The sequence below is a fragment of the Neopsephotus bourkii genome, unplaced genomic scaffold (assembly GCF_033783945.1).
Source record: "Neopsephotus bourkii isolate Nb327-2 ecotype Australia unplaced genomic scaffold, CSIRO-AGI_Nbou_v1 NB_1526, whole genome shotgun sequence".
Lineage (NCBI taxonomy): Eukaryota > Metazoa > Chordata > Aves > Psittaciformes > Psittacidae > Neopsephotus > Neopsephotus bourkii.
In genome coordinates this window covers 2,542,782-2,556,981 of record NW_026902002.1, presented here as the reverse complement: position 1 = coordinate 2,556,981, position 14,200 = coordinate 2,542,782, and the positions used below count along the sequence as shown (strand labels likewise).

At 40.5% G+C, this 14,200-nt stretch overlaps 1 protein-coding gene across 2 annotated transcripts; it reads left to right on the top strand.

Annotated features, from left to right (window-relative positions):
- Positions 1–94: 94 nt before the first annotated feature.
- EAF2 (ELL associated factor 2) lies at positions 95–13,983 on the top strand. 2 transcript variants are annotated; one of them, XM_061370083.1, is made up of 6 exons: positions 95–302; positions 2,966–3,060; positions 3,719–3,855; positions 4,608–4,753; positions 8,348–8,611; positions 13,155–13,983. In XM_061370083.1, exons 1-6 carry the CDS (start codon positions 200–202, stop codon positions 13,199–13,201), a joined length of 792 nt encoding a protein of 263 aa, XP_061226067.1. In that variant the 5' UTR covers positions 95–199; the 3' UTR covers positions 13,202–13,983. The 2 variants fall into 2 exon arrangements, with proteins under 2 accessions (XP_061226067.1, XP_061226068.1); XM_061370084.1 differs by lacking the exon at positions 95–302 and adding an exon at positions 769–787.
- Positions 13,984–14,200: the final 217 nt, after the last annotated feature.

The following is a 14,200-nucleotide window of genomic DNA, read 5'->3' as shown; positions in this document are numbered from 1 at the left end:
CTCCACCGCCACTGACCTATCGCAGCCTTGGTGGGCTGGGCTTTGCACGTCGTGTGTGTGTGCGTGTGTGAGTGTGTGTGTGTGGGGAGGGGGGTGTGCGTGGGCGTGCCCGGGCGGTGTGAGGGATGTTCGGCGGCGGCAGCGGCGGCAGCGGCCGCTCGGGCTCGCCATGGTGTGAGGCGCGGTCTGAGGCGCTGCGATGAACACAGCCGTCCCGTCGGTTTTTGACCCTAAGGGACAGGTGTTGAAGTTGGGCGAGACCTTCGAGAAGCAGCCGCGTTGCGCTTTCCACACAGTCCGATGTGAGTGTGGGCCCGGGGAAACACCTTGGGGACTGCTGGGGCATGAGGAGGCACCCGGGCCCCCTCCTCATGCCCCAGCGGTCCTTTGAGGGAAGGGAAGGCTGGTTGGGCAAGTGCTGCGCCCTGGCGTGGCCTTGCTCGCAGGCCGGGAGGGGAAGGTGTGGGTCGGGGCAGGCCCTGCCGGGCATCGGTGTGAGGGAAGGACCGGCATGGTGCTGGGGGAAAGGAGAAAGGCAGCGTGGTAAAACTGTCCGTTGTGGCCCGGCTCCGGGCTTGTCTCATGGGCAGGCACCGGAGCGTTGTCTGTGGTTATCTGTCCAAGGAGGCAGGTCGTGCCGGTAGTTTAAGGGGAGCTGAAATATCAGTCAGCTGCACAGGCAGGGCTTGGGAAGCCTGAAGGAGTTGGCTGCCTTCGTCCCGGGGTACGCCTGAGAAATAGCTGGAGTGCTGGTCCCGGAGATCAGGTTTCCATCGCTCCCAGGGAGGTGTACGGCCATTGCCCATCCGCTCGCTACTTTCTGGGCACCGGCTTCACTTTTTACACCTTTTGCATCCAGAATGGTGTCTTGATGTAGTTCTGCTGAAAGTAAAACTAGGCTGAACCTTCAGGTTTTCTCTCTTTCCTTGTGCTTAGTTTTTAGAAGTTAAGCACAATTCAGCAATCAAAGGTTAAAGGCAGCATTAATCACAAAGCTGGTATACCCTCCCTGAGTACATAATTACTATCTAGAGAGTTGTGTGCTCAAAGATTCTAAGGGTAGCTAGGAAACAAATGCTCTCAGGATTATAGTTCTGGTAATTTAGGGCTGCTGCTTCTGGTTTTGATGTCTCATTATTTATAGACTGATCCCCAAGATTCAGTCTTGCATATGTTCTTTGGAGAATGTCCTGTATGCTTTCATGCAGTGCAGTGAGATGGGTAATGTGCTTTCTGTGAGCAAATGGAACGGCACTTAGTAGGATTGTCTGTGACTGTGAAAAGGGAGGAGAGGAGAGGGAGCCAGCAGAAGCTATAAATGGATTTAAACAAATGCTGTAACTTGAAATTTACCCTAATTTTAAAGAGGACTAAAAACCACGTCTGGTACCTCCTACCCTCACGATTTCTTGCTGACTCCTGTAATTTGATGATTTACTCTGAAATCTGTTTTGAAATCTCTTTTCCTTTCCAACAAATGAGACATAGAAACTGGCACATTCATCAGTTCTGTCAAATACACATATACAAATATCCGTTTTACTTTGTGCAAATGAGTGAAGGGAAAGACGTCTGCTGGTTAAAAGATCAGAAGTCCATTTACTGACACTGGAAAGAGTATCTTAAGTTTTAAAGTATCAACCACACAGTGGCTATATATTAAAGGAAACATTGTTTAATTTGATGAGAAACTTTAGAACTATTTTACGCTTATCCCTGTGAGAGGATGTGTGGGGTTTTGCCGTAAACAAGGTTAGCAGGGGCTGTTACTCACATCTTAGCTCAAAGCTGCGTGCATAGTCCTGCCCACCAGCTCCTGAAGCTTGGTTTTCTCGCCTGGTTGGTGTGCATGCTGGAGCCACTGTTCCCAGCTGTGGTCTGTGCCGCCTGGCCTGTGTGTTGCAGCAGGGTTAGTGAGCTGGGAAGCTGCCCAGCCACAGCAGAGCTCAGCCGCCTGTGACCAGCAGCCGGTGACGTGACAAGTTGCGAGGCAGGGAGCGCGTGCCATGCTGTGGCTGGGGAACGTGCCATCTAATGGGTTCCCTTTACGTGCTGGGCCTCCCGTGCCTCTCTTCAGCTGCAGTGGGGTGCCTCTCCCCAGCACAGTGTGCAGGGCAGGGCACTGGCCATCCCTGGGGTGTGAGGCTGGTTGTGTGCTTGCATTTGCTGGAACCACGGCTTCAAACCCACGTGTTACCATGTGCCTTGCAGAGGCTCTCGATGCTGTCCTATGTCCTAGATCTGTGCAGGCAGGCCTTTCAGCCGTAGCGCTGCCAAATTCATTTGTGGTAGGTATATCATTTCTATAGATAATGATATGTTACATGGCTACAGCACTGATGTCTGAGCATGTGCTCATTTTCAATGTCTGAGATTTTTTTAAAAGGACTAGAAGTTGATGACTTCTTTTGTTTGAAACTTATTTTAATCAACTATTTAGATGTTGAAAAAGACAAAAAGGAAATTAATATTTAATTGGGAAGTAATTTCCCTTTTGACAAAACTAAATATACTGAAACCAAGTTTTGGTCACCTTCTGACATGCATGTTACAGTAAAATCAGAAAAGGACATTGAAGTTTAATGATGTTCTTTCAGTCACTTGTCTGCACCTCCTATATTTGGGATAAACATTTTCAAGAATTATTTATTGATATTTCTGAAAATAATCACACGAGGGTTTCTCTTTTGAAATATAACACAGCTTGTTCAGCCTCTTTATCCATTAAAACATAAAAGCATTTTTCTGATTGTAATTGAAATGTTTTAACATGCACTGAATCCTGAGAAAACCGTCTTGACTTTGGATTCTACTGGTTTATGGAATGATCTCCTCAGGGGAATGGTCAATAATACACTAGCAAAAAAGGCTTTAACTTAGTAGACTCCAACTGCAATTAAAAGGTATTTACATTCATAAGATTTGTGAAAAGGCTATAAATAATTCACTTTGGGTTTATATTTAGATGACTTTAAGCCGGCATCTATTGATATGTCCTGTGAAGGAGACCTTGAAGTTGGCAAAGGTGAACAGGTGACAATAACACTGCCGAATATTGAGGTGAGTGATGGGCCTAAGGGAATGACTTATTTTATTGTCACAGGTATCTACTGCATATAGAAGGATATGAAGTTTCAGTGCTGTTTTAGAGCAGCTTGTGTGATTTTTAGAGTTGAAAAGCAATTGCTATAGGAATGTAAAATTACCAAAGACCTGAAAGTTAAACAGCTGCACTGTAACTTTAAGTGTGTTCACCACATTGGAAATAAGCTGTAGGATGACCCAGAAGTGTTGCGTACATAGAAAAGCTTCATGTGGATGTTGGCAGCATGAGTTTCCCCTTGGTATTTATTGCTCTAGTGCAGTTCTAAAGCAGGAAAGACTGGAAAGGGAAAATTTACTACCTGCCATGCTTTACTGCTTTGCTGATATGGTAACTGAAACCCCTCTTGGTAAAAGGAGTCCTGCAGTGAACATGTTCTCGTTGGGAAATAAGCATTTCATCAGTTTCCAACTAACCTAAGCTGGGTGAAATCCCATTGCAGTCAAACACCAGCTGCTTTTTGGTCATGGCTACTGTGAGTCTAATTTGAATTAACCAGCAACATTTTAAAAGGCTAAAAATGATCACTTGTAGTGAATTTGGGATCACTGTGTTGGATTGCTGTTTCTAAGACAGACAACAGCAATAACACTCACTGGACTTCTGATTTTATAGGGCTCAACTCCACCAGTGACTGTGTTCAAGGGTTCAAAGAAGCCATACCTGAAAGAATGTATTTTAATTTTCAACCATGACACTGGAGAATGTCGTCTAGAGAAACTTAGTAGCAACATCACTGTGAAAAAAACCAGGTGGGTGATTTACAGGAGAAACAACTGTGCTTTAGTCATTGTGAAAATCAGTTTGTTAATGAGTCTAAACTGAGATGCATAACTAACAGTTCCTATTTTTAGGAAAACATCGTTTTTTAGAAAGTACCTGGCCTCATTCAATAGAATGAAAAGTCTGCTTTCTTAGCACACTGACTTCGCAGCATGGAGCCTTGACTGGCAGAAGAAATGGGAATGGTTTTATTTGTTTGTTTTAATTAAAAGTCTCATTGTTGAAATAGATGATAACTATTTTCTGATGATTTTGGCGGGGAAATTGTTTGGGAACTAGCTTGCCCACTGGCTTCTGACTTCTAAATGAGGAAATAAAAAAAGATAAATTATGTGACATGGTTAGAAGGAAAACAAGCCATTAACAAGTTTTTGAATGTGTTGTGGTTTTGTGTGTGGTTTGTTTTTTGTTTGTTTGTTTTCCTGCTACTGAGTTCATGTAAGTCATCTCCAGCAGAATTATGTGTTCCTGGGTAGCCAGGTATAAAAGCAGATAAACTGGCAAAGGGTTAAAAAGTTGTTAGCACTGTATTAAAACCCGATTTTTAATATGTATATATAATTACATGCTAGTTTTATAATGTACCTAGAAATCTAATGATGTTTTGTAGAAAGCCACAACAAATAATTCCGTCACTTAAGGTATTGTGTCCCCTGTATTCTTGCCTCTTTCCTTGCATCCTGTCTTGTAGTAATTAAAAATTTTTTGGTTTTCCACACAGAGCTGAAGGAAGCAGTAAAGTCCAGTCTCGCATAGAGCAGCAACAGCAGCAAATGCGAAATGCAACTAAGGTTCCAAACAATATTAAAAATTCTCCACCAAAAGAAAAGATGTTTCCATCTTCTCCCATGGATGATATTGAACGAGGTAAGCTTCACTGACGCATATGTTTCAGGAACTTTGCTCTTAACTAGAAGTTAGTTTTTAGAGCCAAAGGGTTGTGTCGGGGTTGGTTTGCTTGTTTGTTTGTCTTTTATTAGAGGTTCACAGTAGAAGCTGATTAAGCACCCTGATATTGATTAAATACCTGATTAATTACCCTGACATTGAAATGACCACTCTGGCTCAAGTAATAACAAGGGAGTATTTGAAACTTGCTAAGGAAAAAAAGTAAGGTGAACCATTAGGCTTAATAATGCCCAGGGTACCACTGCTTGCTGTCCTTGATTCTGTCTTTTGCTGCTACTTTAATCAAGTATACAGTTGGTTGTATTGTGGCACTGGAACCAACTAAGTTGTTTCCTTTTTGACATTGCTCCCCATTCTTTCTCTGCATCCAGCCAATGTATAAGTTACAGTGCTCTGCAACTCAAAATGCTTCTTAAATTACTGGATAAGATCTTGTGAAAGATGAGGTTCTAAAGAAAAAGACACCTAAAAACCTGCACAAATCAGCCCTTGAACAGTGCTATGTGCTGTGGTTTTGAGAGTCTCTTGTTTGGTGTGACACTCATATTTCAGTTAATGGGAGGCCTTATTTCCTTCTGGAGGACAGGAAGGCAGCAGGTGGTAATTACTTGGTACAAAAATGCTGACAGCTGGCAGTTTCATTGACTGGAATTGACATCTGCCTCCTAAGATGTTCTGAATTCCTTTAAACAAATATATATCTTTTTTTTTTTAGATGTTATTATGAAGGGTTTGGGTTGGGGTTTTTTTCCAGTTTGGTCTTAAGTGCTGACCAGAAATCTATACCACAGAACAGTACTAGAAAATATCTAAGGTTGCAGAGATGAAGGAGCCCTTGAGCACATGGAATAAAATGATGCTTTTTCTTGGTGATCTCTTGTTTTGGGGGGAGTGCTGGTGTCAAACATATTGTAAGTCACCAAAGTGGCTGCCAACATGTATCAAACTCATGTGTAGTGACAGTCCAACTATGAGTACTACTAAATAATGCAGAATAATTGACCAATGGGGATGGTAGGGACCTTTTGAAGTCATCTAGTCCGTCTTGTCCTAATTTTCTGTTGTAATTTTTCAACCTGTTCTTGAAACATTCCAGTAATGATGGATCCTGTATTCTCCCTGGCAATCCATTCCAGGGCTTTCAAGGCTTTGGTCTCCTTACCATTCATGTTCTTCCTAATAAATAATCTGACAGTAAGCCCATTACTACTTTTATATTTATCATGCAAGCATAGACAAGGTTACTTTGCTGTTTTTGAGCAGTCCTTCATGTGTTCAGAAGCTGCTGTGTCTTTCCCATTCTTTAGGCAAAATGATGCTAGCCGGTTTGCTCTGTCCTTAGAAGTTAAGTTTTCAAGATGCCTGATTCATTATCAGTCTGCTTTAGCTCTTACTACGTGTCCAAAATCTTCATGAAGCCTAAATACATTTACTATTTCAGCCAAGGTTTTAGCAGTGCTGAGTTGAGTGACTGTCTTACAGTCATTGTTATACACACAGACCAAATAGTATCATGTCCCCGTGTTATGCTTGTCATTTCCACAACAGCACGGTGTGCTAGAGCTGTGTGTAGTGATCCACTGTAAATCTCAGACTCTTAAGCATTGCCTACGTAATTGTTCTTCATCCCATGGTTGTGTAACTGACTATTCCTGCTGAAGTACACTACCTTGAACTTGTTACTAACTTTGTTTTCTTGGGTGGGGGAAAGGTCACTCTACCTTTGTCCTCTAGTATAAATACAGTCCGTCTTTCACCTCTTGAAAGAATTTAAATTCTGTCAGATTAACTTACATCAAAATAAAAGGCACAGGTCTTAATCCTCAGTTCTCTATATTAGCCTTTCAATTAATTTTTTTCTCTTAGTAGACACTGGTAAGAGCAGGGATGAAGTGGAACTCCTAGAATCATAGAACAGTTTGGGTTAGAAGGAGCCTTCAAAGGTCATTTTGTCCAACTGCCCCACAATGAGCAGGGAAAATCAAATAGCATAGGACTTGAGTGGTATCTTTCAGTTACCTTACAACTCCTGATGTGGGGCAGATCAGTTGTTTATTTGGCCTTCTCTAGAATTAAATTTGAAATTACTTCTTGATCATTCTGTTAGCTGCATCCTAATATTTACCTTAGCTTTTCTGTCATCTTTTCTGTCCTTAAGCTTAGTAACAGGAGGGTGCTTCCATTTTCCCCCCTGCCCTTCTCTTTCCTTATGTCTGAGTCAGCCCATATGGTCTTTTACTGTGCTTTCTTCCATGGCATTGAGTTGGTTTGTCCTTGTAGCCATAGCTGCACTATTTCAGGTGCCACTTTTCCTGAACACTGTTTTCCTTTAGACTGGCCTTTGATAAGGCTGACTTACCTAAATACCTTTCCTTTACAGTAGCCTTTGATAACTCAGAACTGGGAGGCTTAATGGAGCTTTGTGTTGAAACTTACTCTATTGTTCTCCCTTCTTCTCTTGATTAAGCTTTGAGCCATCTGGCATCTTGGTGACTTTCATCTTCAACCTGCTCTTCAACTTTACCCAATACAGAACTGAGATGTGCCACTCTCCTACTTGCTTTCTGTCTGCTATATCTAAGCTGTTCCTGAAATATTCCAAGTGCTTATAAGACCATATCAACAAATGGCTGGGTTACAATCTTGTATAATGATAAACTTTTGCAGTCTGGGTAAATCCTCAAGTTGCTGTATAAAATCTCCATCTCTGTGATTCAGTGGTCTGTTTCAGACTTCTAAATTCAGCAACACCCCTATTTTGCACATTATTACGTGTACCCTTTGTGCAAAAAGTAACTTTCTCTGTATGTTGGACTTTGGCTAGTATGTATCAAAAATGCATTACTATTCAGCATAATATGTCCAGTCACACTCTCCTAAATATTATTGTACTCAGGTGAGTTATTTCATTAAGAATGCAAGTTGATGGAGTCACTTTGATCTTTTAATTTCCAGTTATTTCTCATGTACTTCACATTCCAGCTAAATAGTCAGCTGTGGATGTTTCCTTTCCTGCTTTACTTGGTTTGAGCACAATGTCACATAGTGCAAATAAGTGTATTGATTGTAATGTTGAACTGTTGGGAGGCATTTTGGGTGCAGACACTTTACAGCTGACCTATCTGTGTGACTGTAAGTCCAGTTTTGGTCAGTGAAAGGCTTTTTTGGGGTGCTAAGGAAAACACATAGGTCTTGCTAGTTGCAGAAATTAAAGGCTATGTGGGATGCACTACCCTGTGGAATGAATGTGGAGTTAGCATTTGGGTTCACAGTTTTCAACACTTGGCTTGAAAGAGAGAAAATGCCCAAGCTACAAGAGCAGAAAACCACATGACAGGCTGGATGCTTGCTTGTGTCCTTTTCTTTGTCCTGGAGGGCTTTGGGTTGGTTGTTTTTTAGTTTGGTTTTGTTGTTTGTTTTTTTTTTTAGTTGCTACAATGCATGTACCTGACTTCTGCTGTCGATTTTTATTTTTTGCTTTCTATTATTTTTCCCTCCTTCTATTTCAATTATGATAAATATTAACTAAGAAACAAATCATATTGTTTGCAGAGCTAAAAGCAGAAGCCAGTATCATGGACCAGCTGAGTAGCTCTGACAGTTCATCTGACTCTAAAAGTTCTTCATCCTCTTCAAGTAGTGAAAATAGTTCTAGTGATTCTGAAGACGATGAAACGAAGCCCTCTCTTCCGATGTCAATGCCATATTTGCAGCCACAGCCTACTGTGTCTGCCATACCACAACAGGATGTCCCTGACAAAGATGCCAGTCATAACAGATCCCAAGAGAGCAGTGGTCATATGATGAATACACTACGTAAGTACAAAAGTTGTTCTTTTCTTAGTGCACAGTACCAGACATAAAGATTCTGAAAGGAAACCATATTGTTTTTAAGTATGTCTCTGTTATAATTAAAGCTGTGGGAAGTGATGCTAGGGTTTGATTGTTCAGCAGCGCTCTGAATTACACATTGGGCTAGAAGGCTCTTTGGTCCCCAGCAATATTAAATTTCAACTGCTGATGCAGTTGAAAATATTTCCTAAGCTCTTCTGGCTTCCTCCCAGTTTATATACATTGGGACTGGAGAACAGTAATTTTGTATTGAAAATACTGGAATGAACAGGCACTCCCAAAACATATGCTTATAATTTCTTGGGTAGAACTATGGGAAAGATACTATACTCACCATACTCTGAATTACAAAAGAGATGGTGTATTGTTAGCTACTCTAGTTACTATTATTCATGGCACTGTTCCACTGGACAGCATGGCAAAACTGTCCTTTGTATGTAAGGAAGGAGGTGATTTGCTTTCAGGTGACGTTATCTTGTTCCACCCACTCAGGCAACTAAAAATGTAATTTGAAGAGTAGCTGTGATGTTGTTTAAGAAGTGGTTGCTGTGCAGTCTTGAATTAATGTTCAATGTATTCAGAAAGAGTTTGGACAGTAAAAAAAAATAAATCCCAGCAGGTAGAGACCTAAATAGCAGGAGTACTCATAGAAGTGAGTATCAGCTATGGTGACTTCTTGAAACTGGTTAATTAGGTGCTTAGCTTCAGGCTCTTGGTTTGATGGATGATATGAACACGTTTTGGTTTGTTTTTTGTGGGGTTTGGTTTTTTTTGGGGGGGTGTCAGGGGAGTTGTGTTCTCTTTTTTCAATAGCTAGTATTTAAATACATACGTAAATATCTGTGCTGTTTATTTATGTACTCCATTAACAGATAAGATCAGACTGAGAAGTCCTGTGACTTCATGTGCAAAAGACTAAATGCTGCTCTCATTTTACTGTCACTGTAGAGAACAATGTCTTCATGTTAATAATTTGCGTAACTTGAGTGTGCCATTTATTTCAACCCTTATTCACAAAAAGGATTTCCCATTCTTCATGCTTTTAATAACACTTGTTACGAAAACAAGATTAAGCTCTATCCCCAGTGACAGAATCCCAGGTGGCAGTTTCCACTGAGAAATACAGTTACAAGTACAGGTGGCCACATCCACTGGTTCCAACAGTCACAGTGAGAAAAGGTTGCTTAAAACATGACAACATCAAAACTGTTACAGGGGAATTTGGTGGCTTGATGGTGCTTGAGAACTGTGTTCACCGGTAGAACCTCTCTTGTAGCATCAAGCCTTGGGCTGAACTATCTGAGCCTGCCTAGATCTTAGCTTAATCCTATTTAACTTCTGCTATGGTTACCTATCTTTTTACTCCTACATATCACAGAATCCCAAGGGTTGGAAGGGACCTCAGAAGATCATCTACTCCAACCCCCCTGCAAGAGCAGGGTAACCTAGAGTACATCACACAGGAACTTGTCCTGGCGGGCCTTGAATATCTCCAACGTAGGAGACTCCACAACCTCCCTGGGCAACCCGTTCCAGTGCTCTGTCACTCACAGTGAAGAATTTTCTCCTGATGTTCACATGGAACCTCCTATGCTCCAGTTTACACCCATTGCCCCTTGTCCTATCACTGGACATCACTGAAAAAAACCTAGCTCCATCATCCTGACACTCACCCTTTACATATTTGTAAACATATCCTTTTCTCCTTTGTGATTCTTTCCCAAACTTACAATACTGTTAACACTTAAAGTACACTTCAACTAGACAAAGCCCAAAACAGCTACTTTCAAGGAGAATGTGTTTCTTTAGCTCTCCTGCTGAGTGAATTTGGCAGGAGAGTGAAACCTGGAGAAACTAAATGGATAGCACATGGTTCTAGCTTGAATGGCAACAGTTCTCAGTTGGGGTCCTATACAGTCACTTTTTCCATCTCAAATAATGTTTTACAAAAATACAATACTGAATCAACAGATGTCAGCACAAGCTGTTTGCTTGTCTAGCCTCATTTTGAGATTTGACCGCTTATGTGCGTGACTGGCTTTGTGCACCTTTGTAGAATCAGGGATGCGCTGGGTAATTAGTGAGTTTTCCTTTGGCCTGCTGCAGGCAGGCAGAAGGGTAGAGGAAGATCCATAGAGCAGAGTTTTACCTCCCCCTGTAAAAAAGTTTGTAAACAGTGGTCCTAATGGATCCGTTCTTCATAAATATTTGATCATATGTTGCTTTATGTCTACTTTTTGTTTTAACAACAGTTATGTTAAATAAAGCAATTTTCCAAAATAAATTCAGCATAGCTTGGCTATTCTGGGGTCTTGTAACATACACAGTATTCAGCACAACTTTACTTCTTTTGATACTTGGAGCTGGTACAAGCAGCTGGTCATAAAAACTTTTCCTTTTATTGACTGGTTTGGTGCTGATGTGACTATGAAGATCTGTGAAACATGGGTCACTCCTATGAGATTCCCCATACCAAACTCACAAGAATTCAACTGAGTGTAATGTAGTCACTGTTTTCAAGTATAGGAAATGTCATCAGTGCATCTATTTCCCCAGTTAATTTTGCTAATAAGCAATTGGCACTGTGAAAACTGAATTAATTTTCCCCACTTTATTGCCGTCTATTAAGGTTAATAGAGTCTAGATGTTCTTCAGAGTCTTAGTTAAATAAACTTTCTGCTCCTGCACCAAACCCACCTGAAAACTACCGACTCTAATCTGTTTTGTTTTGCCATCTCTACCCCCTTTTTTATAACCGTACCTCAAAAAAAAAAAACACCTTTAGAAAGTTTTCCCTGGAGTAAATCCTAAATGCATTATTTCAGACTCTGGAACTTGGACTTCTTGCCTTCCCATCTGCTGGTTTTCACAAGCATTGGTATTTTTGGCTGATGTTATAGGGTTTGTGTAATTTCTATTAACTATGTTGAAATAACCTTTGAAGGCTGCAGGATTGCTATTTGGAAGGTTGTTATCTTGTTCGTACTCCCAGTCCTCTCCTAAAGTAGGTAGTACACAATGGGGTTGGGGTTTCTAGGAATTCAGTATAAATTTTCATTTGAGTGGTAAATTCATGAGTTCATTTATTAACGCCATTGTCTGCCCTGAAACATTTTTTCTTAGGATAATATATAGTCCTGAGTAAGTATTGACAAATAACTCGATTTTGTTCTTTCAAAATGGCTTTTTTTAATTTAGGTTATGATACAGCTGTAAATGTTGTCTTTATATAAAGGATTGGTGAAAAGTTTTCTATAGTAGTATTTTAAAGATTGCTGGAAACAGCCACCTTCACTATCCTTGTCTTTATATAATGTGTTTTCTGTTTTGCTGTGGAGAATCACATACCACTTTTTAAGCTTTAGTGGTGACATAGTGGAAAACAAGGGCAGACTACATGCCACCATGTCAGACTTCAGTGCTCTGGCAGGAATGATGCCTGATAACAAAAGATCCGATCTGATCAGAGTGTCTTGTTGGGTTTACCCTCTTGAGGTTACTTTTCTACTCATCTGCAAAAGTAGTCTGTGAAGGGTACTGAAGCTGAGGAGAGGGCATGTGAAAACAGTGCCTACTCAGTTCCAGTGATTTTCCTTTGCTTTTAAGGCCATTTCTTATGGAATGCATCTCTCAACCAGCGATGCATTCCTTTTATATTATTTCTTTTTTTTTTTAAATGTCTGTTTGGCAAGGGAGGTGTGAATAGAACCATACTAGTTGGAACAAGTTCCTAAAAATGCACTGGGAAGTTGCTAGATACAATGTAGATTCTATACAGCATGCTGTGTGGTTTTTATTAGCTATCTGTCATTATGGAACGACTCCCTCCCTCCCTCCCACCCCCTAAGCTTATGGACATCCACTGCAAGCGCAATACAGTCTGTCTTCTTACTTCCCGGTTTTGAAATATATATAGCCACCAAATTAAAGTGCTGTGCAAAATGTCTTTTGATGTTTTGTTTGTTCACTTGTTCCAAAACCTGTTTGAAATAGTAGGTCACTGATACATCTTTTAATGGTATGTCAGAGAGCTGCTCGTCTTGATTGAGACATAATTTGTTTTCAAGCACAGCTGACTTGCATTCAGATGTGTTTCACACAAAACCCCAACAAGTCATTTTTCACAAATCTGCATTCACCAGCAGTTTTCCCACTTACGAAGCATGAAAATGTGGGTGGCAAAGATAGCTAGGTGTTGTCTTTTGTGATCTGGTGATATTAAATAAATGCAGTTGTAGCTAACAAGCTAATGGCTTCCTTGCCCAGGAAGAAAAGGGATGTCTCTAAGGTTCTGTCACTGGGGAGTTGGCTTCTACACCTATTTATTCTCTTATCATAGAATAGGGTTAGAAGGGACCTTTAAAGATATCTAGCCCACCCCTCTTCTCCCCCTCCCTGACCTATTTGCTATTAGTTTTTGCAACCCTTTAATTGGGAAAGGGAATATCTTGAAAGAATCAAAGTATTTCTTTAGAAATGACTAATGCAATTACTCTCTCTCTTCTAGGAAATGACTTGCAGCTGAGTGAATCTGGAAGCGATAGTGATGACTGAACAGTTTTTTGGCCTTAAATGTATCACCTTTTTTGCTAAATATGTCTTAGCATCTGTTTTGCACTAAGATTACCAGAGACTGGAATGAATGTCCTCGATTTTGATAATAAGACATCCTAATTTTCTACTGACACATCATGTCTATAATAGAGCAGCATTGACATCCTGTCAGTGCTATGGTTATGTGTTTATCTTTCAAATTACTGTATTTACAGTAAAATTGTGTATGATCTGATTTTGATTATTTTTGCCTCAGCCACCTGTTTTACTTGAAACTGCTTTGTAACAGCTAGTTACTTTATATAAATAGTTACAGAATGGAGAAATTCCTGATATTTATGGAGGCAAGTTTCCTTCCTATAATTTAAATGCTGATCTCACAACTTTTACTTGGAGGGAGTGAAAGGGAGAACAACTAAATGAGGTCTGCTGTGTCTGCTATACTTTTTGTTTAGTTCACAGTTCATACCTTTAAGGAAACTGCTGAATAATGTGGTCCACTAGTGCAGTTACAGTTTACAATTGTTCAACACATTGCTGAATTCTTAATTTCATTGTATTATAGGTCTTTATATTTCTGAGCCTCAAGATTCCTGAGGGAGCTTGTCTACTCTCTGCCTTTTTTTTTATACAACTTGAATAGGCTGGTCTTTTTACAACCTTTTTGTATCTAAATTTCGATAACTGCAGAGACAGCAATGAACTTCATTCAATTCTGTAACAAATCAGAAAAATTCTTTGTAGGAGTATAAAAGTAATTTAATAAAGCAATATTTATCATTTTCATGTTTCTGATTCTGTTCTTTACTGGTTAAGAACTCCCCTTCCTACCTATAGGAGTCTTGCCAGTGAAAGGGCAATGCAAAGAAGCAGAAAGCAGTGAAATGGTAGCTAATACACACTCCCCACCCTGTCTGCAAGGCTTCTGTGTTGCTTTTGTCTATATTGAGACAAGCCCTAAGAAGAGCTTGCCAAAAGTTTATGGCACTGCTGATGTAC

Bases quoted from the DNA above. Each gene is read 5' to 3' on its own strand.
- EAF2 (XM_061370083.1), top strand. From the start codon at position 200: ATGAACACAGCCGTCCCGTCGGTTTTTGACCCTAAGGGACAGGTGTTG. The intron at 3,061-3,718 runs GTGAGTGATGGG...CTGATTTTATAG, and splicing joins TAACACTGCCGAATATTGAG to GGCTCAACTCCACCAGTGAC. The intron at 3,856-4,607 runs GTGGGTGATTTA...TTTTCCACACAG, and splicing joins ATCACTGTGAAAAAAACCAG to AGCTGAAGGAAGCAGTAAAG.